At 38.0% G+C, this 27,642-nt stretch overlaps 2 protein-coding genes across 15 annotated transcripts in view; one reads left to right on the top strand and one right to left on the bottom strand.

Annotated features, from left to right (window-relative positions):
- The window catches only part of GFM2 (GTP dependent ribosome recycling factor mitochondrial 2), a 79,524-nt gene that overhangs the window by 10,322 nt on the left and 41,560 nt on the right, over positions 1-27,642 (bottom strand). For 4 of the 11 annotated variants that reach the window (XR_013993630.1, XM_081053461.1, XM_081053463.1 and 1 more), the window contains one exon: positions 26,678-27,497. Coding sequence is in view for 3 of the 11 variants with exons in the window: in XM_081053461.1 (XP_080909587.1) it covers positions 27,369-27,497 (129 nt within the window). In the remaining 8 variants the exon portion in view is untranslated. Of the gene's footprint in view, positions 1-2,486; positions 2,605-6,812; positions 9,836-26,677; positions 27,498-27,642 lie in introns of those variants that run through there. The other 7 variants (XR_013993625.1, XR_013993628.1, XR_013993626.1 and 4 more) reach the window with 5 other exon arrangements.
- HEXB (hexosaminidase subunit beta) lies at positions 121-26,686 on the top strand. 4 transcript variants are annotated; one of them, XM_081053464.1, is made up of 14 exons: positions 121-478; positions 4,010-4,155; positions 8,939-9,004; positions 13,063-13,109; positions 13,368-13,478; positions 17,809-17,910; positions 19,806-19,935; positions 21,300-21,477; positions 22,069-22,152; positions 23,365-23,437; positions 24,553-24,727; positions 25,720-25,810; positions 25,971-26,075; positions 26,476-26,686. In XM_081053464.1, the coding sequence occupies exons 1-14, from the start codon at positions 231-233 to the stop codon at positions 26,534-26,536; spliced, it is 1,617 nt and encodes a 538-aa protein (XP_080909590.1). In that variant the 5' UTR covers positions 121-230; the 3' UTR covers positions 26,537-26,686. The 4 variants fall into 4 exon arrangements, with proteins under 4 accessions (XP_080909590.1, XP_080909591.1, XP_080909592.1 ...); XM_081053465.1 differs by lacking the exon at positions 13,368-13,478 and having other exon boundaries at positions 131-478; XM_081053466.1 differs by lacking the exon at positions 25,971-26,075 and having other exon boundaries at positions 131-478.

Here is a 27,642-nt window from a genome sequence, read left to right as displayed (position 1 = left end):
TGAGGCCCCCGCGAGCAGGAGCGAGGACCCGACGGCAGGCGGGAGGGGTGCGGGTTTGGGCAGCTTGGGAGGGGGGGCGGCCCCGGTGCGTCCGCCGGGGGGTGGAGTCGGGGCCGGTCGCGCCGTCAGCTGACTCGGTGACTCGCGCTTCCTCCCCTCGGGCTGAGCCGGGAAGTCGGTGCTGCTCGGACAGACCTGGGCGGACCCGGGCAGGGAGCAGCCGAGTGGCCATGGAGGTGCTCGGGCGGGGGCTTCCGAGATTGCCCCGGCTGCTGGCGGCGCTGGTGGCGCTGGCGCTGCTGGGGGGGCAGGGCCCCCGCGTCTCTGCGGCGCGGGGCCCGGCTCTGTGGCCCATGCCGCTCTCCGTGCAGATGTCCCCGCGCCTGCTGCGCCTCTCCCCCGACAACTTCTACTTCAGCCACGACCCCTCTTCCAAGGCCGGCCCCTCCTGCTCCCTGCTGCAGGAAGCGTTTCGGCGGTGAGTGCTCTGGCCGGCGGCGGAGCGGGTAGGGAGCCTGGGGACCCCGCGGCGGACCCCTCTGTCGGCTGCGCAGGCGCGGGGGGCGAGGGCGCGGACGCCTGAGCGCCTCTTATCACCTGCACAGCCACCCAGCCACGCTCGCGTTCTCACCCCATTTCACAGACAAGGAAACAGTCTCCGAACCAGTTAGTGACTTGACCAAAACCGCAAGTCTAGAAGATGGCAGAGCCGGCTCCAAACACGCAATGACACCCAAACTCTTCCCCTTCCCGTACTGCCGCCTAAGGGACCTCTTGGGCGCCCAGGAACCTGGTTTGCGTGCGGGATACCGAGTGGAAGGAGTAGGTGGCTCAGGATCTGTGGCCATGTTCACCTCGGAGTGGAGAATGGTGGGTGGACGGGACGGAGGAAGGGAGGCATATGGCAGCTTCTCCTCTGCAGGGAGTTCTAGAAGGAAGATTAAGTGCCTAAAGCTTGCGGACCAGGGATTCCCCAGAGTTGGTTGTCACTTATAGGCTGTCTCACCACCACCCTCAAAAATCTGGTAACAATTCAGATGGCAGAAAGTCCTTAGGTTGGTGCACACCCTAAATCTCCCCTTCCCTTCCAAAATCAGTGTTTCATATAAAATGTTCGCTGTTTTCATCTAATTACTTTGATACCGTCTGTGCTCCTCAGTTCTGCTTTTTATGCAGAACTGTGCTTATCCAGTCACGTGCTTGCTCTCCCAATTTGTTTACTTCTTTAGTAGCTCAGTCAGGGTGAACTGTGTAAAGGGGAGGCAGCCCACAGCCTAGCTTTGCAAACCACACCACACAAAAGACACACTGCACACAGGGAAATGTTTCAGCTGTCATGTGCTGTCCCCTCACTGAGACCTGGTAGGAGGTACTGAAAGTGACTAGTGCCCCGAAGGATTGTAATTTGGTCCTGGCTGTATTGCCTCTTTCCTCCCCCAGTTTTGTCTGTTCTCAGTGGGCATTGTAGCTTAACTGTACCTGCAGGACACCAAACAGATAATGGGAAAATGCAAAACTAGCTTAATAACACCAGCTGGCCCCAGATGGGCTTTCAGGCTTAGGCTCAGGCTCACGAGGCCCCACCGGAAATATTGATAGCAGAGATGGCTTATTCTCTCCTTCAGTTTTCTATAACTAAATGGATATTGTTACCTTTATTTCAGATGCATACCCTAATGAGCTTTTAGTATTAAACCTGCTAGCTAACAGGTCAGAATGGCTAGAGTCCGGGTGAAGAAAAGGTAGTTGGTTGCCTGGGATATTGAGAAGGAAAAAGTACCTGAAGGTCATGTAAAGGAAGATCACAGCAGGGAAATCTTTTAAAAACAAACACACTTACTATATTTGCTTTGTAAAAGTGGATTTTCCTTCAGTGCCGTAGCACTAGTAAAACAAGGACTTGGTAATATGCTGAAGCCATATGAGTATGGCAAGAAAGCATGGGTGACATAAGTTAACCATGGTTGTTAGATAAGCAGGTCTTGAATCAGCTGTGAGATGGTTTAAAAACAAGGCGTGGCATGTCAAGTCAGTGCAGGTAATTATCTGGTGTTTGCCTAATTAAGTCATGCCTGTGTGTGTGTGAAGCAGCTATGAATTATACCCGACATTGTTAGGAAGCAGCTTGTAAAACAGCCCTTGTGGCTAAGACTTGAAAGCATTTAGGTGAGCATTCTAGGAACTCAGGAGGGGTGAAAAGGTTTAGAGTTGATGGGGACGTTCCAAAGCTCCAGGCAGTCAGGAACACACATAGCCTAGGCCCCAGATCGTTCAGAACCCCACGGCTCCTGTCTCTGAAGAGCCCAACTTCTCTCACAACTCTGCTCTGAAACAGTACGCATTCTGCAGGCAGAGTTGTTTGGTGTATGGCCGCCTCCTCAGCTTCTAGAACAAGGTCCATCCCGTGCTAGTCACTAATTTTTTTTAATGAATAGCTTCGCTCCCTCAGTTCCTGAAAGGCTAAATTAACCCCGATACGGGCATACCTCAGAGACAGTGCGGGTTCAGTTCCAGACCATAGCCATAAAGCGAGCCTCATGATAAAGTGAGTCGTAATCTTTATGCTGGTGAAGTCTTGCCTTCAATTTGTAAAAAGTGCAATGTCTGTGAAGTCCAATAAAGAGCACAATAAAAAGAGGGTACACCTGCACGTTGGACGCCACTGCCTCAGAACGCTTTGAGTCTGTTGTTAGAATTTTAATACCAGGGCCAAGATTTTCCTTATTTGGGACAAGCAACACCTAACTCAAATCTCAAAGCTGCTGGCAGCGTTAATTACCCTTAAAAAGTTTTTTTCATGTGGTAAAATACATAAGATTACCATCTTAACCATTTTTAAATATACAACTCAGTGATCTTAATTTCCTTTTGACTCTGTCGAGGTTTTCCTACCGTGTTTCCCCGAAAATAAGACCTAGCTGGACAATCAGCTCTAATGTGTCTTTTGGATCAAAAATGAATATAAGACCTGGTATTATATAAGACCTGGTCTTATTTTACTATTTTAATTTTCATTCCAAAAGACGCATTAGAACTCCGGCTAGGTCTTCTTTTCGGGGAAACATGGTATGAACAGGGCCCTCAGCACCTTCCTCCATTCCAGTCTCTCCCTGGTTAACTTCCATACACTTCCAAATTCCTCAGAACTTTCCTACCTCTCCTTCTCTGGAAAAACACAAGATATTCTTAGACATAAGTAGCATACACGACCTTCTGGCTTATCAAAATCTATACAATATTAAACAATTGCTTTGAAGCCTATCTGATCCTTTTCAGCATATTGAAGTGTTTATTTAATATCCTCTTTCTCTGATATTTGGGTACCAGCAGAATATAAATTTTCAAGGCCTTAGTGAGAATTCTGTGGTCTAGCGATGTTTTTGGAGGTTTATATATTAGCCAGGATACATTTGTTGGAAGGTAACAGGAAGCCTGACTCAGTCAGCCTTAAGCAGTAAGAAAATCTATTAATCTCACACATCAGAAAGTCCAAAAACAGGATTTTAGGGCTAGTTGACTATGGCTCAATAGGATCATTAGGGAATCCGTATTCTTCCATCTCTGCTCTGACATCTTTAACGTGGGTACAACTGGTCCAAGTATCACAAAAGTTTTCTTCTTGTGGCTCACTTAGGAGAGGAAACTTCCTACACCCCACCCCACCCCCACCCCTTACCCCATTACTGGTCAGAACTGGTTTGTAGTCAAGAGTGATTGGATTACCATTATTGGTTTGATTACTGGTTCTGAGTCACTCGGGAGTGAGGGGACCTTTTAAAATTCCCATGCCTGGATCCCACTCTCAGAGATTGATTCTGAAGGTCCGACATCAGTATTTTCAAAAAGCTCCCTAGGTGATTCTAATGTGCAGTTTGGGGTGAGAGCCTCTAGCTGGACTAATCTGGGATAACATGGATTTGAGGGGTCAACTACAATGTCAACTGTCACATATGGATTTAAAACTTGGCTACTACAATGGTTTAAAAATTTGAATTTATTTCTCACACAGATATTATAACTACATCTTTGGTTTCTACAAGTGGCATCATGGCTCTGCTAAATTTCATACTGAAACGGAGTTACAGCAACTTCTCGTCTCAGTTGTCCTTGACTCCGAGTGTGACACTTTCCCCAATATCTCTTCAGATGAGTCCTGTGAGTACCTATGTAATGTGAATTTAGCGCATTCAAAGCCACTTGTTAGAGACTGACGTGCCAAAAGCAGTCTCATGCCATGACCTATGGTGAGTTCTTGGCAAGTGAGTTTATAATTCCTATTTTTTAAATTACCACTAAAGCCTGACGATAAAAAGTAATACAGTCATTGTAGAAAATTTAAGTATGGTAAGTGAAGAGGAGGAAATAAATCACTCATAACTCCAGCACTCAGGTAACCACTGTTACTTCAGATTTTTTTAAGAGCAGTAAGTTTAAATATTTTATATAAATATATGATAAACAATGACATGAAAATGGGTTAATTCTGTACATGTTTTGTATTTTGCTTTTTTTACATAACAATACATTATAAACATGTGTTTCACTATATATTTTTCTATTTAGTGAAATAGACATCTTTAATGGCTAACTGAACTGATGTTCTACCACTGTGTGGATGTGCCATAACTAACTTCACTAATCCTTATTTTTGGACATCTAGGTAATAACTGTTACTTCGAAGACAAGTCTTTGTTTATATGCATGATCTCTATTTATAACCTAATTTGACACAAAGATAATGCAGAACTCTGAGGGCGGGGGGAAGCTATTTCATTTGATCGACAAGTTAAGCAACATTTAGCTAGATGATCTTTTTTTGTTGCCTGAAACATTATTCCCTATAAGGCTTTTCCCAAATTGTTTTGGAAGGAATAAACAATTGGGCAGGCCTTTTCCATAGACTGGGAATAATGTGGAATTATACCAAGGAATCAAAGAGGAGCAATGTGAGGATATGGGTGATAAAAGATTATTGCAAAGAGAGCAGACTGGTGAGCTGGGTGTATTTATTGTGTATCTTAGAGAAAAGTGTGACTCCTCTGTCCTTAGACTGCCTCACAGACAGTAAGTACATCTTTGCATCCTCTTGGTATATAGATGAGATTTCGTGATAATACATCTTTTTGAAAAATAATTTATCTTCAATCCTATAGCTGTTCTTCAAAGAGATACAGGATAACTTCCCAACATTAGCCATGTGATTTCATTTGGCAGTCAGCACTCAGACACTACATGAATTAGATTTTGCAATCTGAATTGAGACAGACATGGTCATTAAATTATCAAGGAATATTTGTGGACTGTTGGCAATAAAACGACATATTACACACTCCAGAAAATCTGGACTGGAGAGTTACAGCTTATCTTCCATTCAGCTTTGCAACTCCTCTTCTGAAAGGGAAATTCTTTTTTCTTTTTTCTTTTTTTTTACTTCATAGAAAGACTGTTAAGTAAGTGTGTTTTACTTATTTTTTTTATTTATTTATTTATTCATTCATTCATTCATTTTTTTAGTTTCAGGTGCACAAAACAATGTAATAAACATTTATCATTTATATCCCTCACACAGTGACAAACCCCCTATCCACTATCCCCCATCCCTCTGACATCGCACACAGCCATTACATGTCCTTGTTAGAAACTGACGTGCCAAAAGCAGTCTCATGCCATGACCTATGATGAGTTCTTGGCAAGTGAGTTTATAATTCCTATTTTTTTACACTGTCTCTATTCCTAATGCTGTACTCTGCTTCTTGTAAATATATATATATACACACACACACACACACACACACACACACACACACACACACACACATATATATTATTTCTATAATTATAGTTGACATTCATTATTGTTCAGCTTCAGCTTCAGGTGTACACTGCAGTGATCAGGCATCTACATCATCCCTGAAGTGGTTTTCCTAATGAGACAAGTGTCCATCGGTACCCTACAAAATCTTTACATTATTGATTACATTTCCCAAATTGACTTTTATATCCCCGTGTCAATCTTGTGGTTACCTATTGTGCTTTCTAATCCCCTCACCTTCCCCCTTATCCCCACCCCGCCTCCCATCTAGCAACCCTCAGTTTTTCCTCTATGTCTCTGAGACTGTTTCTGATTAGTTCATTCATTTACTTTTTCTTTAGATTCCACATATAAGTGAGATCGTATGGTATTTGTCTTTCTCTGTCTGACTTATTTCACTTAACATAATGTTCTCTAGGTCCATCCATATTGTTGCAAATGGTAAGATTTCATTCTTCTTTATGGGTGTGTAATACTCCATTGTATAAATGTACCACAGTTTCTTAATCCAGTCATCTACCGATGGGCATTTCGGTTGTTTCCATGTCTTGGCTATTGTGTATAGTGCTGCAATAAACATCGGGTGCATAAACTTTTCTGAGTTAGAGATTTGGATTTCTCCAGATAGATACCTAGGAGTGGAATTGCTGGGTCATAAGGTAGTTCCATTTTCCCATTTCTGAGATACCTCCATACTGTTTTCCATAGTGGCTGCACCAATCTGCAATCCCACCAACAGCACACGAGGGTTCCTTTTTCTCCACATCCTCTCCATCACTTGTTGTTTGTTGATTTATTGATGATAGCCATTTTGACCGGCATGAGGTGGTATCTCATTGTGGTTTTTATTTGCATTTCTCTAATGATTAGTGAGGTTGAGCATTTTTTCATGTCTGTTTGCCATCTGTATGTCCTCTTTAGAAAAATGTCTCTTCACGTCCTCTGCCCATTTTTTAATTGGGTTGTTTTTTTGGAGTTGAGTGAGTTTTTTATAAATTTTGGATATTAACCTGAAAGTGAGATTCTTGAGACAAGCTGATTATGAAATTTTCTGGTTGTAGGATAAACTAGTTTTAAGTTTTAAACGAGTTTATGATCATGATGATGGAAGTTAACACACTTGTGACAAGTGTCACAGCATTATCTACTAATAAAAATTGTATACCCTCAGGACCAGAAGTCCTGTTTCTAACTGTAGAGAAATAAGGACTAGTTTCTACTGTAGAGAAATAATTACATGTATCAAGGATATTCATGCAGTTTGCTTGTAACAGTGCAGAACTGTAAGCAAAACTAAATGTTCCTCAACAGAATGGGTAAATATATCTTGTCAGTCCACATTAAAGAATATAGCATTAAGAATAAAGAAGCAGAGTTATAAGGAACAGACATGGAGAGCTTACCAAGAAAAACTGCTGAGTAGGACAAAGGAAGTTAGGTAATAAGGTGCACAGTATATAACCATCTATGTATCAACACATACACATAAAGCAATACTATATTTTCTCGTTATACATGTACATGAAAATGCCTAGGAAAAGCCTGATAAATGTTTCTCTGATGAAACTAGAGGGAGTTGAGTGGGCATCTCAAAGGGGATTTTAGCTTTATAACATTTCATTATTTTTCAAGGAGAATATATTGATGTTATTTAAAGCAAAAGTATGGTGCAAAAGAACAGAAAGGGATAGCTGAAAAGTCAAGGGTGCCACTCTCACTTCACATCAGGGAGGTAATCATTGTTAACAATAACTTGGTTTTGAAATAAAATTGAAATTCTGTAGCTTATGTGTTCATATATTTAGAAATGTCTTCTAACTGCTTTATATTTGGTTTTTGCATTGAACTGAATCAGAATCGTTTTTAATTATCAGTCGGTCCTCAGTTTATTGGAAAATGACCTGGCATCAAGTATGTGCAACATATTAATGCTTTAGATGAGTCTTTGTACTGTTTCTGGGAGATCTCAAAACTGTACCATGCCACAAAATGTTTTATAAACAGTGACCAATGGAACTGTCAGCTCTAGGTAGCTAAGATTTTGATATAGGTGGAGAGTAATCGTGACTAGATTCTAGTCATAAGAATAATGCCATTCGTAGCCTGGACTTTAGCTAACTCATCGCTTGGTCTCCTGATGGAAAAGGCTACCTTGTCAGAAGACTGTCACCTGAGAGGGTCACATGATTAACTCCTTTTCCTTATTGCAGCCAACTACTGTGTGACAGTCTGACGGTGGTGGTGGAGGGTGATAATGAAGCCCAGATAAGACATGAAATCCTTAAGCTGCAATCCCTGAGTGTCTTTACTGTGGCAAAGTCCCCACCAGTCACCCTTTAGCTTTCAGTCTGTGTACCATCGGGTGCTTTATCTGTGGTGGACTCCACCCCCAACTATAAGACTAAAATGACTGCTTGGGCCACCTTAGGCAGAGCATGATTTCAAGGATTGGAAGGTTTAGCCCCTCTTTGTCCAGTAGCAGCCAACGGGAGCCTCTAGATCGCTGTGAACTTTTTATTGAATGGGACAAAGCTGAACTAAGCTTAAGTAAGTTAGGAAGTGAGTCTTAGGCAGATTTAGGATGCTGTTGGGAAAGGTGGGGTGCAGAGCAAACAGAGCCCAGAAGATAGGAACGAGTGGAGATAACTGTGCATACGCGAGTGGAAGATTTGAGTGATCTTGGAGGCTTCACCACAGAATTACAGGCACTGAGGAATGTTGCACTTTTTACGTAAAATCTCAGCTTAACTGGGACCCTACTCTGCTGAGGAGCAGCAGGAGAGAACTCTCCTGGAGGGGAAAATGAGCAATCGTGGAAATAACATCTAAGCTCCTGACTTGAACAACTCAGCTGGCTAGAGGGTGGTGCTGACAGAGAGGAGGTGACAGCAGACGGGCAGGTGAGGTGTGTGGGGCAGGAAAGGGGGGAAGAGTTCGGTTTGGGGCATATGGAGTCAAAGGGGCCTATGGGACATCTCGGTGAAGGTGTACAGCAGGCAGCTGGAGAACAGGCCTGGAGCTCAGGAGAAAAGAACGGGCCAGAAATACCAATTACATGTTGGGAAAATTGATCGTGTGTCACTGAGGGATTAACAAACAGAAACTTCCTTGTTTTTTTCAATACAGATACTTTACTTGTGAAAGGACCAGTGTCTTTCCTCAAGGCCAATAGAGTTTGGGGAGTCTTACGAGGTAAGGTCTGTGTAGTTTCATTGTTTTCTAGTAAAGACATATTTTCAGTTGCTGCTTCGGGAGATCAAGCACAGCAAAACTCAGCTTCCTTAGACATTTTACAGAATGGTGTGTTGGGTATTTCCAAAATGATTTCCATTAAATGTGTATCACTTACAGTGCAGAAATAGCATTTGACCTTCTAAAAAAATGCTTGAGGCTTATTACATTCAGTGCTGTTATTCGTTGACGCTCCTGGGACAGAGATGCTAAGAGTTATGAATGGCCCAACCTGCTCTGATCAGGGGCTTTGGTTTCACTATCACCGCTTGCTGCCTTCAGTAGCAAGCCCATCTATCTGTCTGTCTGTCTGTCTGTCTGCCTGCCTGCCTGCCTATCTATCTATCCGTCCATCTATCTTTCTACTTTTGGTTGTTTATTAAAACAAAAGGTCTCACATATTTACCACTGAACCAACCTACTAATGCAGTAGCATACAAATAGTCATTTTCCCAATAAACATGTCCAACTGTTCATATAGTGGTGGTGTTTTCAGCTTGATATGGTAAGATGCTAGTGACCTTAACACTGCAAAATACCTGTACCATCTCATGTGAGAGTCCTCATCGACTCGGCGTGGTTCTTCTCCAGTGTCTTCTCTTGGAGTCGTACCAGATTTTATTACCAATTTTCATCTGAATCCACTTGGAATGGAGCAATTCTGCTTTTCTTTCTTGGCCAGGAATTGCTTGATCCCAAGGGTCTTGTGAGAAGACGCGGTAAGAGAACGGAGTCAACTGCACACACCACGATGGCAGAGAAAGCGACAGTCCCCTTGACCCCTTTAAATTCCTGTGGATTTAGAAATATAACCAAGTTTACAGGAACAGTGTGGAAAGATAGAGAGTGGTTGGAACACTCTAGAGTGGAGGCAGTGGGCCTTAAAAGCTTACCCTGGGAATTTCAGAGTCTGAGCTTCCAAGTGTGGGCATTGGGACATTCACTTTTGCTGTTCAAAAGCTTCTTTTACCTTTTCTAAGTGGATACGACATTGTTGTACTGACTTCCAAATAGTAGGGTTTCAAAAAAAGAGTAATTTATTTTCTTTAATGAGAGCTACCTAACCCAAGTTACAGTAATTAAAAATATAGGTGGCTTTGGGTTTGACTCAGGTTGTGCGTTATCTGAAATAATCATTGTTATGCTATATGTTTTATAGTCATAATAAAAATGCCATGATTATCTTATTTCAAAATAGAACATAAAAATATCAATAGATATTTACTACAAATGTAACTGCAACCATTATCATCTAGATTATCATCTAAATATATATATAAACATACTGATATATAATGGCATGTGGTTTTAAGCTTTTATTACTCTGACCTGCCTGTCTTGTCTGCGGCCTGTTAGGGAAAACAGAGCTTAACTGATGTTTGCCCGGATCCACTTCAAAATAAAGAACTTTTGAGAGCATTCAGTGACTAGATTCTAGTCCAAGAAGTCCTAATTTTCTGTGTACCATCAGACATTGAAAATAACATGCTTTAAATGATAACTGAGTGTATTGCCACTTAACAGAAAATTCTAGTTATTCATCCCCGAATGGGCCTGTACTTGAGCTGGGGAGGCATAGCAACAATGATGAACTTTTTTTCTTTCCTATTTCCTGTCTCATCCTTTACAGTGTCCCTTTCTGTGCAGAAGCTTTTTAGTTGATGTGGGCCATTTGTTTCTTTTTGCTTTTGTTGCCTTTGCTTTTGGTTTCAAATCCAAAATATCATCGCCAAGACCAATATTAAGGAGCTTTGCACCTGTGTTTTCTTCTAGGAGTTTTATGGTTGCAGGTCTTAGTTCAAGTCTTCAATCCAGTTGAGGTAACTGTGTGTAGTGTTAGATAGTAGTGGTCATGTCATTGTTTCGCATGTGGCTGTCCAGTTTTCCCAACGCTTACTGAAGAGTGTCCTTTCCTCATTGGATATTCTTTGGTCCTTTATTGTCAATTATTGACCAGGCGTGTTTGAGTTTATTTCTGAGCCCTCTATTCCCGTGACGTTGACCTATGCATCTCTTTCTATGCTGACACCATACTGTTTTGATGACTGTAGCTTTGTGATATAATGTAAAATCAAAAAGTGTGATGCCCGCAGCTTTGTTCTTCTTTCTCAAGATTGCTTTGGTTCCATACAAATTTTACGATTTTTTATTCTATTTCTATGAAAAATGCCATTGGAATTGGTAGAGATTGTACTGAATCTGTAGATGGCTTTGGGTAGTATGGCCATTTTAACAATATCAATCCTTTCCTTCCAATCCATAAGCATGGAATATCTTTCCATTTATTTGTAATTTCTTCATCAGTACCTTATAGTTTTCAGTGTAGAGGTCTTTCACCTCCTTGGTTAAATTTATTCCTAGGTATTTTATTCTTTTTGATACAACTATAAATGGGATTGTTTTCTTAATTTCTATAATAGTTCGTCATTAGTGCATAGAAATGAAACAGATTTTTGTATATTGATTTTCTATCTTCCAGTTTTACTGAATTTATTAGTTCTAACAGTTTTCTGGTGGAGTCTTTAGGGATATATATATATATCATGTCATTCTGCAAATAGTGAGTTTTACTTCTTCCTTTCTGATTTGGATTCCTTTTCTTTCTTTTTTTCTTGTCTAATTACTCTCTTTAGGACTTCCAATACTATGTTGAAAAAAGTGGCAAGACTGGGCATCTGTCTTGTTCTTGATCTTAAAGGAAAAACTTCTAGCTTTTCACCATTCAGTATGTTAGGTGTGGGCTCGTCATAAATGGAAATTATTATGTTGAGGTATGTACTCTCCATACCCACTTTGAGAGTTTTTATCATAAATGGATGTTGAATTTTGTTAAATGCTTTTTCTGCACCTACTGAGATGATCATCTGATTTTTATCCTTCATTTTGTTAATGTGATGTATCACATTTGCAGATGTCGAACCATCCCTGCATCCCTGGAATAAATCCCATTTGATCATTCTGTATGATCCTTTTATTGAATTTGGTTTCCTAATATTTTGTTGAGGATTTTTGCATCTATGTTCATCAGGGATGTTGGCCTTTAACTTTCTTGTGTCCTTGTCTGATTTTGGTAGCAGGGTAATGCTGGCCTTGCAAAATGAGTTTGGAAGTGTTTCCTCCTCTTCTATTTTGTGAGAGTTTGAGAATAATTAGTATTAATTCTTTTAAAATGTTTGGTAGAATTCACGAGTGAAGCCTTCTGGTCTTAGACTTTTGTTTGTTGGAAGGTTTTTGATTACTGATACAATCTTCTTACTAGTAGTCAGTCTGTTCAGATTTTCTATTTCTTCATAACTCAGTCTTGGTAGGTTGTAAGTTTCTAAGAATTTATCCATTTCTTCTGAATTGTCAAATTTGCTGACATATAATTGCTCATAGAGTCTCTTATGATTCTTTGTATTTCTGTGGTATCAATTTTAACGTCTCCTCTCTGATTTCTGACTTTGAACTATTCTTGGGTTAAAATTTTCCCTGGCTATATAGTTGTCAGCTACAATGATGAATTTTGGTAAACTCAAGGCCAGTTAGAGGAACTGGCCTGTAATATAGTGCATTAAGGGAACAATCTACTGGAGTAAAGTGTTCAGGAGATAGTCTTAGTAGCTCTGTGTAAAAGTGTAACTTTAGGCCTTTATAGTTTCATGGTGATTTTTTGAGCCTTTTTCTCCTCTTTAAGTTTAGATACTTTCTAAAGTGCCTATTATATTTTATCATAAAAATTCTTACTCATAATGCTATCAATTTATTAGGAACTGGTATTTTGTTTTATTAAAACACTATTTTTTGTGTTTATCATTAAACAAACTCAGGGTATGGGTACGTAAAGCATTTTTATTAATAGCAACAGGCATTTTTTGGAAACTGAACTTTGATTTTAAAAAATAACATCAGAGAATAAAGGTGTAACACTATTTTATTTGTCTTACTGGTTTATGGTTCTGTTTGGATAATACAACTTTTATTGTCTCAATTTGTTATTTTATAAATTATGCAATAAATCATAATTTTACTTTCCCTAGGTTTAGAGACGTTTAGCCAGTTAATTTATCAAGATCCTTATGGGGCTGTAAGTATGATTTTCACGTTACTGACATTTTTGGATAGACATATTACTACAAAAAAAGAGTAAGCTTTTTAGCTATTTATTGCTTCTTGAAGCTTTCTTCTCTCCAAATATTTATCTTAGCTGGTAAATGTAAATTTCACTTTTTTTTTGTTCTAAATTAATCTTTTATCTAGTACTTACACAGATAGGTGTAGTCTTCAGTGAGTTCAAGTCAAGAGAAACTTCTAAAAATAAATCAAAGTCTATTTTGTCTTATAGTTCACCATCAATGAATCTACCATCAGTGATTCTCCAAGGTTTCCTCATAGAGGAATTTTAATTGATACAGCCAGACACTATCTGCCAGTTAAGAGTATTCTTAAAACTCTGGTAGGTAATTATTTTATTATAATCCATTGTCTATTCTAAAGACGTATCCTTCTATGTTATTTCACATTGGCTAGTTATGCTATTATGCAGGTTGGAATGGGGGATTTTTTCATGTACTAAGTATAAGCACTGGGCTTTCTTTCCTCCCTCCTTGTGAAGTGTATTTTCCCTAGCTGAGTGAGACACAGAGGATCCCCTAGGGAATCACCCTCTTGTTTTCAAGGAGGGAGGGTGCTCAACAAGTTTAGCCAGAATTAAGAGAAAGACACAGTTTTAATAGTGCCATTGTCCCTCTATGTGTACTGCCATTGTCAAATCATGGGTCTAGACTTTTGGTTAGGAATATGTGGTCACGGTACTTCTAGTTAGTGTCCTTTAATTTTGTGACCTCCACCTGCTTTATAGTAGCATATAAAGTCTGCTTTATATCCAGGGAACTATTCTGAAAAAATATGGAACCTGGGGGCGGGGGGTGAGGGGCAGGGGTAAGAGCTGGGGGCGATGTTGACAATAACTATTTTCTCCTCTGGACTTTTTATTGGTTTGCCCCCACCATCACTGCCAGTTTGTAGTGGTGGGGAGTCTTTCCTCCCCTCTTTTTCTGCACCTTCATTTGATCATTTACAAACACACCATGTTATAAAAAAAGTTTTTTACATTTACATTAATTCTCTGAATGTTTTTCTCTAAAAGATATTACTTTTATGAAAAAAGTAAAAATATTCTTATGTAGATATTAATAAAATTAATATTTTATAATTTTATCTATATTGTAATATAGATATTAATAAAATAGTAATCCCATACTTTCATCTACCAAAGATCAACATAAATTTTTCTGTCCCACTTATCTCATTTTATACAAAAATGAATATATTAAAATATAATGTGGCTCTTTCATTGCACTTTTGCTATCTTTAAAAATGCTATTATGAACATCTTTCTACGAAAGAATATATAACGTTTATATCATCTCTTTTAAACAGTTGAATATTCCATTTTGGATACCATGATAGGTATTTAACCAGTCTCCTGCTGATGGACAGCTAGGTTAATTTATTAGTTTCACAAACAGCACTACAGAGTAAGCATTCTTATATTTGAACACTTGTCAGGATTATTTCCTGAGGTAATTCTTAGAAATGAATCTCCGGGCTTAAAGATGCACACATTCTATCTTTTGGTCCATTTTCACTTTTAGTGCCAACTGTCCGACTGCCTCTAGGGAAGTCACACCACTGAGTGCTTGGCTGACAAAGGGCACCTCGTGCCACATTCTCTGCTAATTGGGCGATAAAGCCTACCTCCTGATTTTAATTGCACTTCTCTGATTTTTAGTGAATATAAAAGCCTCTTTTACCTATTAGCTATTTGTATTTTTGGTATTGCAAACTGCCAAGTTTATTTTCAGTGCCCATTTTGTCTTCTAGAACGTTAATTCCTTCCTTGTTGATTTAAGAGCTCTTTAATGTTACATTTCTTTGTAGATATCTCAGTGATACTTTTATATTTGCTTGTATCTATTATATACTTATCCATCATATACTGTTGTGAAGTTTTCTAAATTTGTTTTTTAAACTATGTTTATGTGTAGTATCTTTTGCCAGTAGAACTTTTTATTTATGACTATTATCTGTCAATCTTGCCTTTTCTTGTTTTTGACCTTGGGAGGTGAGCTAAGAAAGGCCTCCAAAACAAGGGTATCAATATAAAAATAACTTCTCAAATTTTCTTGTAATATATTTTTTCCTATTAAATTCTTGATTTGGTTAGAATTTACTTTAGTGTATTATAGGTGATTTTTTTTTTTTTTCTGAATGGTTAGCCTACAGTCACATCGTTTTTGAGCATCTATAATTTCCCTACTGCTTTCAATATCATGAAGAGCAAATAGTAAATTCCATAAATACACAAGTCAGTTTCTGAACTTTCAGCCTATTTATCAGTTTATCTTCTTGGGCCAGTATAGTTTTAATTTCTACATCTTTGGATGTTTTTTTTCCTTTTTATTTTGAAGTAATTTCAAACTTACCAAAAAGTTGTTAGAAGAGTTCAAAGGACTCCCATATACTATTTACCCAGACATCTCAATTTAAAAATTGTATCATATTTGCCTTATTCTTCCTCTCTATTTAAACATATTTTTCGTAAACCATATGCAAGTTGCACATAAGATGCCCAATACTGATTAACATTTGTTTGAATTTCCTGGAGAAAAAAACACACACCTTAAATAACTATAGTATAACCATCAACAGTCAGGAAATTGACATAATACTACCATCTAAAATCCACAGACCCTGTTCAAATTTCATCAGTTGTTCCAATGATGTCCTTTATAGGTTCCGTATCCAATGCAGAATCAGTTGTCATATTTGTCGTATTTGTCATGTCTCTTTAGTCATCTTCAATTTGGAACGGTATTTCTTTTCTTGTTGTTCTAGACCATGACATTTTTGAGGAGTACAAGGCAGTTATTTTGTAGAATACACTTCAGTTTGTATGTTTTTCACATGGTTAGATTCAGGCGGTGCATTGTTAGCAGACTAAGGCAGCCGTGATGCTGTTCTTCTCCGTGCATGTCAAGTGGCACGATGCCGTGGTTATTGTATCATTGGTAATGTTAACTTATATTTGGCTAAGATGTCATCTGCCAGTTTTCTCTATTGTAAAGTTAATTTAAAATATTTTGTACTTATTAATAGGTAATTAAGTATCTTGTGAAGCATTATTTTGAGAGTATATAAAATTTCTGTTTCTCATCCAGCATTTACCCACTAGTTTTAACATCCACATATTCTTTTTGCCCTAATCAGTTATTACTAAAATGGCTGCCAGGTGGTGATTTTCTAAATTCCATTATTCCTTGTATATTAATTAGTTGGCATTTTACTGTAAGATAGAGCTCCTCTTTAAGTATTCATTATTTTAATTAGTTTGTACTCAATGATTATTTTTTGAGGGTGTTGTAATCCATTACTATCCCTATTTACGTGTCCCAGTGTTGGCTAGTGGGAACCCTTCTAGCTAGTTCTTATATACGTTTGGCATGTCTCCTTCCATCTTTGAGTACTTTTTTACCTTTTAGCACATGATATTCCAGGCTTATCTTTTCTCTTTCCAAGTCTTGAAATCAGACTTTTCTCCAAGAATACTTAGTAGTGAACGATATTTTGAAACCAAAATCAGGGCTGTAGGTGTACTCATTGCTTCTGGTAGGCCCTCTAAGCAGACAGATGTATAAAAATTGTGTGTGTGTGTGTGTGTGTGTGTGTGTGTGTGTGTGTGTGTACATACATTCAGGTGAATACACATACATACATCTTTACCTATTTCTCTATCAGAGGTTGGCAAACTACAGCCCAAGGACCAAATCCAGTTTGTCACCTATTTTTTTTTTCTTTGCAAATGAAGCTTTACTGGAGTATAGCCACATCTATTTGTTTACATACTGACTCGCTCTACAACTGCAAGATCAGTTATAATAGAAACCTTATGGCTCACAAAACCAAAATATTTACTATCTGGCCCTTTACGTAAAAAATTTGCTATCCCTGGTCTTTATTAAAAACCATGAGGAACTCCCTTCTCTGATAATGCAAATCTTGCCATTATCCTCGATATATTTATTTCTTTGCACAATTCCTTTGTATGTAAACTATTTCCCAAATGCATCAGCAAATCCCTTCAGCCCTGACAAAGGAGAAGGGAGGCTTTTAGTTTTGATTATCTGATAGGGCAAGGGCAAATCTACTCTCTTATTATTTTTTTACCTTTTAAAATAGTCTGCTTATGTTTTATGTAAGTATTACATTGTTAACTCGTCCAGACTATACATAAAATCAACATGCCAATTTCCCCCCAAAATTCTGAGAATTTTGAATGGAATTATATGGCATTTTTACTATATTGTTTTCATTTCTAAGGAAGAGTTAGCTCTCAGATCTCAGAACTGTGGGAATGATAAGCCCCGGTACTTAAATGAATGCCTTTTGCCTCTGCTCCATTCCCAAATACAGTAGTAGTAGCAGCCAGGAACTATTTTCTATTCTTGGCCACCCCTAAATACTTACTGGGAGTTTATAAGCTTGCTCCCTTCTCATAGAACTAAGTTATGGCTCACTGTTTAGAATAAATACAATTCTGCATAGGCTTTTTGAAAAGTGACATGCCATATAAAGTGGGTAAAAATCCATACTTCCACATTCTTTGTTGAAAAAGAAACTTTAAAAGGAAGCAGACACATACGTAACAATCCTAAATGTAGAAATGTAAATTGGGTTGTGTATTTTATCTGTGGTATATCATTTGTTTACATGTTTGCTTGCAGGACGCCATGGCTTTCAATAAGTTTAATGTCCTCCACTGGCACGTAGTTGATGACCAGTCTTTCCCTTTTCAGAGCATCACTTTTCCGGAGTTAAGCAATAAAGTGAGTAATTCACGTTATTGTAGTCTGTCTACAACAAGTTTTGGTAGTTTCAGAAGAAGTTTATAGCTTAAATGTTTCTTATGGATAGAATTAAAGTGTAAAAGTTAGATATCTGTGGCTTTAAGTGTTTTTTAATAGTCTGTGGCAAAGCATTTTGGATCCATAAAACTTTTTATAATTGTTATTATAAATGTAAACAATCTCTAGGGGCTATTTAAATAAAATTTTAAAAATTTAATAAATGTAGGAGACTTGAAGCATTCAAGATTCACATAAGATTAAGTAATTATATTTATCAGGTAGTCCAACTGTCTATTTGTTTTAAACAATTATTTTGAGTTCCATAAATGATTACTGTTTTTCTCTCTGAAAAACTACATGAAGTAGGGAATTTTAGAAATGAGAGCTCCTTCTTAGAAAATGGTAGCCTCGGCGTGTTCTAATTGATATTATAGAACAGTGGACCTGGGAGTGAGCCTCAATATCATCGACTTTAATCCCCCTAAAACACAAAACACTGACTGACACCCGGAGAAGCTGTATGCCCTGTCTACAGTTGCAGTTAAGAAGGGGCAGAGCCAGAACTCAAAATTTCATCCTCTGGCCACAACTGCAAAGCTTTCTCCAATGTTATGATGTAGTATGGGCTGAAATGTGAGCAGCACTCCTGTTTTTGTTCGCTTTACTTTTTATTATGGAAAATTTCAAACATAAACAGAAGTAGAATAATTTAATGAATCCCCATGTCCTCATCACCCAGCCTCAATAGTCAATAAATGGTCAATCTTCTATCACCTATATTTCCCCCACCATTATTTTGAGGCAAATCCCAGACATCGTATCTCATTTGTAAAATCCCATTTGTAAAAAGGGCCTGTTTAAGAAAAAAAAAAGCACAAAACATTGCAGCTAAAAAAGTAAAAATCCAGATAGCCAATTATTATGCATACTTCCCCAAGGTCTTTACTTAAAAAAAAAAAAGTGCATTGGGGTACAAGTTCATACAGATACTGTGGTCAGTTCATATCTGTTAATTCTCTTTTGATCTATTGGTGCCTACCCCTGCCCATCTCTTTTTTCCTTATAATTTGTTATTTTTGTTGAAGAAACTAAGCGATTTGTCTTACGGTTTCCCATCGTCTGGGTTTTTCTAATTGCATTCCTGTAGTATCAATTAACATGTTCTTTTGTCCCCTGTATTTATTATAAACTGGTAGTTAGACCTAATCTTGCTTAGATACAAATTTGATTTGGGGTGGTGAGACAAGACTACTTTTAGCAGTTGAACATTTATATTTATGTAATATATATTTATGTACTATATTTATACTTTGAGAAATACACTACAGTAATACCTTCAATGGACATTTATCTTTAGTTACAGCCAATAACGAGTTGTAATTTTTCAAGTGACCTATAAAGGGACTGAGGGTAACCTTAAAAAAAATCTGGTCACTTATCAGAGGGAATGTTTAAAGCTGATAGTCATTAAAGTGACTTTGAAAGACAACAGCTATGCTTTGTAATAATGTGTGAATTTTTATTCTAAAACTGACAAGGGCAAGGTTTCACTTTAGAGTCAAACGTTTTCTGTTTTGTTGTGTGGTTATGTGAGGTTGAAACAGCATGATGGTAGAAGATCTGAAACAAGAGTGGCTGGTAGAGATAGATAGTCCTATCAGGAAATCTGGAGTTAACCCAAAGTGTGCTGAGAGCTTACTGATAAGATACAGTAAACATATCAATTGAACAAGTCACCCAACATCACATGGGACTATTGAATACACTGTGATACTGGAAAAATCAGCTATGAGATACCAAAGTGCAAAGAGTGCTGTTAACAATTTTCAGGACCAAATCCATTTTGTACGTTTTAATCATTGTGGCATTTACAGGGAAGCTACTCTTTGTCTCACGTTTATACACCGAATGATGTCCGTATGGTGATTGAACATGCCCGATTACGAGGGATTCGAGTCATACCAGAATTTGATACCCCTGGACATACACAGTCTTGGGGAAAAGGTGAGCGTTTAAGAGTTTCAAAAAGTGAACATTTGAGGTCCTGCATCTCTCATTTTATAATTTGGTGTTTGCTCATTTTGTTCTTAATTTTGATTTACCTAAGAGGTAGCACTATTGACAGATATAATTCAGTAACTATTGTGTGTTTATTGTGAAAAAGTCACTGTGTCTAGGCACTGCCTGAAGTATAAAAACAAGGGATAGAGGGAAGCGAAAAATGACTACGACAAGTAGAACGTAAGTGAATTCAAGAAATGGTTTCATGGATGAGGTAACACTTAAAATGCTTTTGAGAGATGAAAGAATATATCCCTGTTTCTGGTGGAGAACATAACACGAGGAGAAGGCACTTAGTTGGAAGACAGTGCAGCACAGGAGGCCCTGCGGGGTGGGTAAGACCCGCCTCTGCAGCCAGGCCGCCTGGGCTTGCATCCTGCCTCTGCCACTTATAAACGGAATGACCTCGGGCAAGTTACAGATCATCTCGTCCTCAGTCTCCCCACGTCTCAAATGGGGATGTTAGCAGTAGCTATCATGCAGTTTTTTGGAGGATTAATATGGATGTAAAGCACATGGCACAGCACCTAGCATTTACATTGTCCAGTAAATATTAGGGTAGACATGGAGAATAGTGAGAAGTAAGTCTGACAAAGTACAACGTAGAGGACACGGGGTGAGGAGTGTGGGTTTCGTCAGGACACACTGCAAGCCGCTCAAGTAACGGAGCAGAGGAGAGATGTGATGGAGCTGCACGTCAGGAAAACCTACAGGAAGGGGAAAGACACTGAAGTCCTTGACCAGAACGGTGATAGCAGAAATAGTAAATAATGTACAGAAATAAGGGAATTACTTTGGAAGTATAATTCCTAGAATTTGGCCACTTAATTGACTTCAGGAGGAGGAAGGAGTTACAAAGTAGGTAGCACCCTTACCACAACACAAAACTGAGGAGAAGCTACAGAAGGAGCTTAGAATTTGGTTTTTCTTGGATTGCATTTGAAGTGCAGCTAGGCTATCTAATTGTGTTCAGTGGGGAATTTGAAATATAGATTGAAGCTTAAGAAAAAAAGGTTGGGGCAAACTGAAGATTTGGGAATCATAAATATTCAAGGTAATATTTGAAGTAGATAAAATGTCAGGCTGATAGAAAGGGAAGTAAAGAGACACAGGGATAGGATTCAGGAAACAATTCTTTCTCATCTTATTTGGAAGCAATTACCGTAGTAATTCTTAATAAACATGCTTTATCTTTTTCTGTATAAAATCTTTTACAGCTTCAACAAAATATAATATAATCACATGCAAAGCCATGTCTCTGTGATGAAGATTCTTTTCTAAAGAAGTATTTTGATGCTTTCTTCCAGGTCAGAAGGACCTCCTGACCCCATGTTACAATAAACAACCACCTGGGACTTTTGGACCTATAAACCCTATTCTGAATACAACTTACAGCTTCCTGTCTAAATTTTTCAAAGAAATTAGTATGGTATTTCCAGATCAGTTCATTCATTTAGGAGGAGATGAAGTGGAATTTTACTGTTGGTATGAACAATTCTTTAAAACCCTTCTTTTTTTTTTTTAACCATTGAATTCGAAGTAGGTTTAAAGGTCTCCAAATGAAAACAGAAGATTTAGGGTGATATCTCAGCACAGTGATTGGCAACACTAACATGGCAACACAACTTCTGAGATGGTGGAGTTATATATTGGTAGAATATATATTTGGGTGGCATGAGAAAGTACAAGCTTTTAGGAAGGAGAATTAAGATGCAGAAGAAAATGTAGATTAAAAAAAAACCAAAGACTATAGTGAATGAGAACAGCTTTAGTGAAAGAGGGCAATGATTAAGTGGGGGGGAGATTTTTCAAATAAAAATCCTATTTGCAAATAGCCTAGATGAAGGAGAGAGGCAGGAGGTAGGGAAATCCATTTTTACAAGAAATCAGCTTCTGGAAAAAATTATTTGCAATGGAAAACTAAGATAACTCATAATGAAGTTTTTAGGCTTATTTTTACACTACAAACTTTAATTGTTTTAAATTGGCACAAATGATGTTATAGATAAATGCTGCTTTAAATAGATTGGGCATATCAAACTTTTAATGAAGTTTTAATCACTGTTTTTTTTAAAGGGAATCCAATCCAGATATCCAGCACTTCATGAAGCAGAAAGGCTTCGAAGATTTTAAAAAACTAGAATCTTTCTATATTCAAAAGTAAGTTACTTCAAAGCCTACTCGTGTTTTTATTTCATCAATGCCTTTTGTAAATGTTTTAGTTATTATTAGTACTATTTTATTCATTTTTCTCTCCACCCTTTGCTAAAGTGTAAATGTTGTATATGTTGCTGTACAAAGTGTAGATGAAAAATCACAAAGAAGGAAGCAATACCCACTGCTTTCTTCGAATCAGTAACAACTGATTTGCAGTAACTGTGGAAATATCAGACAGCTGTCATATGCTCTAAGAACACAGCTCAGAGCCCTGGCTACCCTGTGAAGTCCTCACCACCATCCAGCCCCGTTCCCTTTTGCCAACTCCAGAAGCATTTCTTTTACTTTATACCTGTGCTGTCCAGTACAGGAGACACAGTCACATGTGCCTGTTTGTATTTTAAATAAAATGGAAGAAAATTAGAAATTCAGTCCCTCAGTCCCATTAGCCACATTTCAAGTGTTCAATAGCCAAATGAGGTTAGTGGCTCCCATACTGGAAAGTGCAGATACAGACCATTTCCATCAATGCAGAAAGTTCTATGGACAGTGCTGCTCTATACTAGGGATCAGCAAACTTTTTCTGTAAAGGGCCAGATAGTAAGTATTTTAGGCTTTGTGGGCCACATCTGGTTATGTATTTTTGTTTTTCAATAATGCTTCACAAATGTAAAAAAAAAAAACACCCATTCTCAGCTTATGAGCTATCCAAAAACAGGCTGTAGTTTGCCAACTCCTGCAGTGAGCAAGCCCAGATTCTAGCCTTTCCTATTTAGCTTTTTGTGTGATACATTCTATTTGTTTTTTATCCTGCAGAGGACCTGGCAGGATCCTGTTTAAATGTCAGGAAATATTTGTGGACGGACTGTCAGCAACTGCTGAATGTTATTTAGGTGACATTACAGCTAGATTATAGTTTCTTTTCTTCTAAAATACTCGGGAAATTAACAGACTGCCACTTGGACACGCCCCTACGCACTGCCTTGTCTTCCTAGCTTTGGAGCATGCTTAGCTTATTTACGCAGCAGAGGACTATTAAACCCCTTTCTGAGCCATGTCCTAGAAAGAGGGAACCAACTTTAGCTGGTTCTGCTATAAAGCTGTACTATATTGAAAGGTACCTCTCAATGTTGCAGTCCTTGGTAGAAAATGTGCATGCTTTAAACACTGTTAAGCTTGTGATCTGAAATAACTTGTCATTTTTTTCAATTGTAGGCTTTTGGATATTATTTCAACCATAAAGAAGAGATCCATAGTCTGGCAAGAGGTGTTTGATGATAAAGTGAAGGTGAGAAGTATGAAGACTGCATTTGTTTCTGATAATATATGAGGCTTAATATGCTAACATCCTGGATAGAAGGAACCTTAATGAAGCATTCCCTGACAATGTGAGGAAATTAGCTTACCTTTCCATTTAAACTTCTGTTAGGCAATAACGTGTTTCCCTGAAAATAAGACCTACCCCCAAAATAAGCCCCAGTTAAGATCGTCAGCTAGACGGACGCATTTAGTATGTTACAATGATGTTCCAGAAGATGACATGACTGTATTTGAATAAATGTAGATTATTGTACATGAAAAAATAAGACATCCCCTGAAAATATGCCCTAATGCGTCTTTTGAAGCAAAAATTAACATAAGACCCGGTCTTACTTTCGGGGAAACACAATAGCTGTAGACTGAGACCAGTGTCAATAGTATGTTTCTTTTCTTCCATTTACTTCACTCTTTAGTGCTTCCTTCTGCTCCCTCCCCTCTACCCTCATTTCCCACCATCTCATTATTAATCAGAAATGGAGGTACTTTAAAGTAAGTTCCTTTTTTCAGGAAAGGGCAGAACAGATAAGAACAAATGAGTCTTTAACGCTATTAAGGTAGTTTTGTTTTTTTTCAGGAAAGGGCAGAACATGTAAGAACAAATGAGTCTCTATCGCTATTAAGGTAGTTTTGTTTTAAATAAAACTACCAACATATACTATACTTTTTTATTTTAAATGGCACTTCTCTAACATAATCAAAATTCTTTTATTTTCCTTTGGGGCAACTGAGAATTTGCAAGTCCAGCTACTAGTATTACTTTTCCAGACAGGTGGGTGACATCCTCACAGTTTCAAAGTAAAACAGGACTGTGGTAGAAGTGGGACTAAAACCTTACTTCATTACACCTTTAGGGTGTCATAAACAGGCAAAAGTGACATATCCAACATGAAGGTTGATGAAACTTCTAATTTCAAGTTCCTCTGAGAAAGCATTTGGCACTAACTCTGAGGGGGAAGGGAAAAGACGTATGTTTTTTCAAGTATCTTAAGAGTTCTTTTTCTAGTTACACGTCTTGGACTTTTCATTTCATCTACTCTATTTGCTAGACCTAATATTATATATTTCAATTTTTAACTTGAATAGCTTCAACAAGGCACTATAGTTCAAGTCTGGAAACAGGAATTGTATGCTCACGAACAAAATGTCGTCACAGCAGCCGGCTTCCCGGTGATCCTTTCTGCTCCTTGGTACTTAGACTGGATCAGTTATGGGCAAGACTGGATAAAGTACTACAACGTGGAACCTCTTGATTTTGGTGGTAAGTGAAGCAACCATCATTCTCTTGGTGTTCTTCTCTACCCTCCCACTAGAAATCCTTACCTAAACGTTACCTACTAACTATCCTCCCCTTTATGTTTCATCTTTGATTTTGTGTTTACTTAAAGGCCTCAATATCATTTTAAAGTCTGTGAAAGAAACCAATCCTTACCTAAATAAAAGAACTTCAAAAGTAGATTCCCTTAGATTTTATCTCCATTTTCGCAGATGAGTCTTGTTACTCTACATTTTAATGAAGTCTGCCTGCGTTAACCTTGCATCTCCCCTTCTGAACTGCCTCTCCAATGTAAGACACCTAAGCAAGGCTGTAATGTAGGTCAGTGGATTTCAGGCTGCTGATCTTAGGGCTCTGAGGAGTAGACATTCTGGGGGGAGGCAGGTAGTGAGAAGGAATTTGAGTGGTGGGGCACAGGCTCTCAGACTGACCCCCTTTGTTAAGAACAGTTCAACTCTGTCCAATTTTGTACACCAGACTTTAATATAAAATTTCTTTTGAGAAAAAAAAATTTTGCTGTTTAAAAAAAAGTTTCAAAACTGAACTGAAATAACTTCCTCTAGAAAGCATTTTCTGAGAATCAAAGTCATAGTTACTATGATTATCAAGTGATAGATATTAAAGGTAGGAATGGTGGTGACTAGTATTCCAATTTGTATTCCCTGGCACACTATTCCTAGGCAATCAGGGGAAATATCTTTCTGGTGTCCAAATCAGTTTGCATAAAACCAGTATAAAATGGTATGTTTAATACTGGCTGATCGCTTCTCGGCGTTTTGGTGTAATACTGGCTGAACCACGGGCTCAGGGGGTGGGGAAGTCTGCCACCTTTTTTTGTGGCACTACCATGAACATCTCCCAAGGTCCTGCTCACTACAGGAGAGAAATGTTGCCCTACGATAAAGATAGAAATCAGTGTTGCCTCTGTATGTATACAAGCCTACTTAACTTGCATCAACTCAATGATTTTAATGTAGGTTCTCAGGAACAGAAACAACTTGTCGTTGGTGGAGAAGCTTGTCTATGGGGAGAATATGTGGATGCAACTAACCTCACTCCAAGACTATGGTATGGAACTTAAGTGATGACAATGAATTAAGGTGCCTTAGTTTTCCTTCTCCATCCAAGGAGGAAAGCATGAGGAATTTCCCGAAGTATATGATTAAGATAGTTATTTCAGAAAACATGAGTTTAAACTGCTTTGGGGGACATGTGGTTTAAATTTTAGGCCTCGAGCAAGTGCTGTTGGTGAGAGACTCTGGAGTCAGAAAGAGATCAGAAATATAGATGATGCCTACAAGAGACTAACAATTCATCGCTGTAGAATGGTCCGGTAAGACAAATATTTTTCAAGTTAGGATACTACTAAGTCCAGGATGATTTTTAACCTTATGTAGTGTTAGGTAGCTTCTTGGGTTTTTTGTTTGTTTGTTTGTTTGCCATACACAGAAATTTATGTCAGCTGAGAAGTAATGATTTAATTAGGAGAAATTGGGAACTGCTTTTTTTGTAGGTATGCGAATACCCATAAGGAGAAGATTTAGACTTACAACTGTTTTATAATAGATGTTAAATTTTGGTATAATTTGAACCTCTTCATTTTGAATCACTTTAACAATCTTTTTTCAATAATTATTGTTTAGTGAATTATTTAAGCTACTAAGTTCTTTTAAAATGGAGATAAGTTATATTAATCTAAAACATCTTTTTTTCATACTTTAACTGTTCTACAGACGCGGAATAGCTGCAGAACCTCTTTTTACTGGATATTGTGACCCTGGGGACAAAATGTAAAAATGAGCCAAAACAAGGAGGGGAAAGAAGCCCATAGCAATCTACTACAATCAACTTAGTTTTGAAATCATGTAAATTTGGTACATTGTTTTGAATAAAATACATCTTTCTATTGATTGAACATCTATCTGTTACATAAAAGAGAAGCTTAAAAACAATAAAACAAAACAAAACAAAAAAAACAACAATATATTCCAAAGGGCCGAGTCTTTACTGACAAAAATCACCTATATACATGTATAGGTCAGGTACATTAACTTTCAACATCAAAACACATTTCTCATTATATAAAGTTCAAGTACCACTATCAATTTGAAGTTCCATCTTTAATCTAGTTCTTTGAATGTACTGAAACAGTAATTTATTTTTAGCTTTTTATTAAAAAATATAGCTAACATGCAACATTATATCAGTTTCAGGGGTACACCATATTTATTCGACATTTCTATACCTAAAGAAGTGATCACCTTGGTAAGTCCAGCAACCATCTGACACTGTACCATGCTATCACAATATCTGACTGTATTCCTCTTGCTGTACATTATATCCCCGTGACTTATTTGTTTTATATCTGGAAATTTGGATTTTTTATTGCCAGGGGGATCACTTCTTAAAATATACAAATGTCTAACCACTATGCTATACACCTGAAATTAATATAAAATATTGAATGCAACTTTAGTTGAAAATTTAAAAAAGGAAAAAGGTAAAAGGCAAATTTCCAGGTATGAAATAGTGATTTATTTGTCCAATAAATAAAGCAATAAAAATTGTTCTTACTGAAAATGAAGTAGGTAGGTGCTCCTGAATTTCTCTCCAAGGACCTAAGCACTTAGGTCAAGCCACTTCTCCGGCTGAGCAGTGTACTTTGGTCTTGAGGACTCATGGCTTGATAATTAGATAGTTCTAAAGCAAAAGCAGCTGAGCCCGATGTTAGGGTTCGAAGCACAGTTGAATAACCCTAATCAAAATAATTTCAGTTAGTTATAAAATTTAAGCCTCAAGTTTCCCTTCCTCCTACTTATCTTTTGACCATTACCAGGAAAGGTGATTAGGTAACTTAACCATATCACTTCTTCAAACAGATCATTTACATCATTTTTCTT

Source organism: Rhinolophus hipposideros, assembly GCF_964194185.1.
Source record: "Rhinolophus hipposideros genome assembly, chromosome: 7".
Classification (NCBI taxonomy): domain Eukaryota; kingdom Metazoa; phylum Chordata; class Mammalia; order Chiroptera; family Rhinolophidae; genus Rhinolophus; species Rhinolophus hipposideros.
This window is presented reverse-complemented; position numbering and strand designations above follow the sequence as displayed.

Coding starts and splice junctions, on each gene's coding strand:
- HEXB (XM_081053464.1), top strand. CDS start 231: ATGGAGGTGCTCGGGCGGGGGCTTCCGAGATTGCCCCGGCTGCTGGCG. Junction 9,005..13,062: donor AGTTTGGGGAGTCTTACGAG/GTAAGGTCTGTG, acceptor TACTTTCCCTAG/GTTTAGAGACGTTTAGCCAG. Junction 21,478..22,068: donor GAAGTGGAATTTTACTGTTG/GTATGAACAATT, acceptor TTTTTTTTAAAG/GGAATCCAATCCAGATATCC.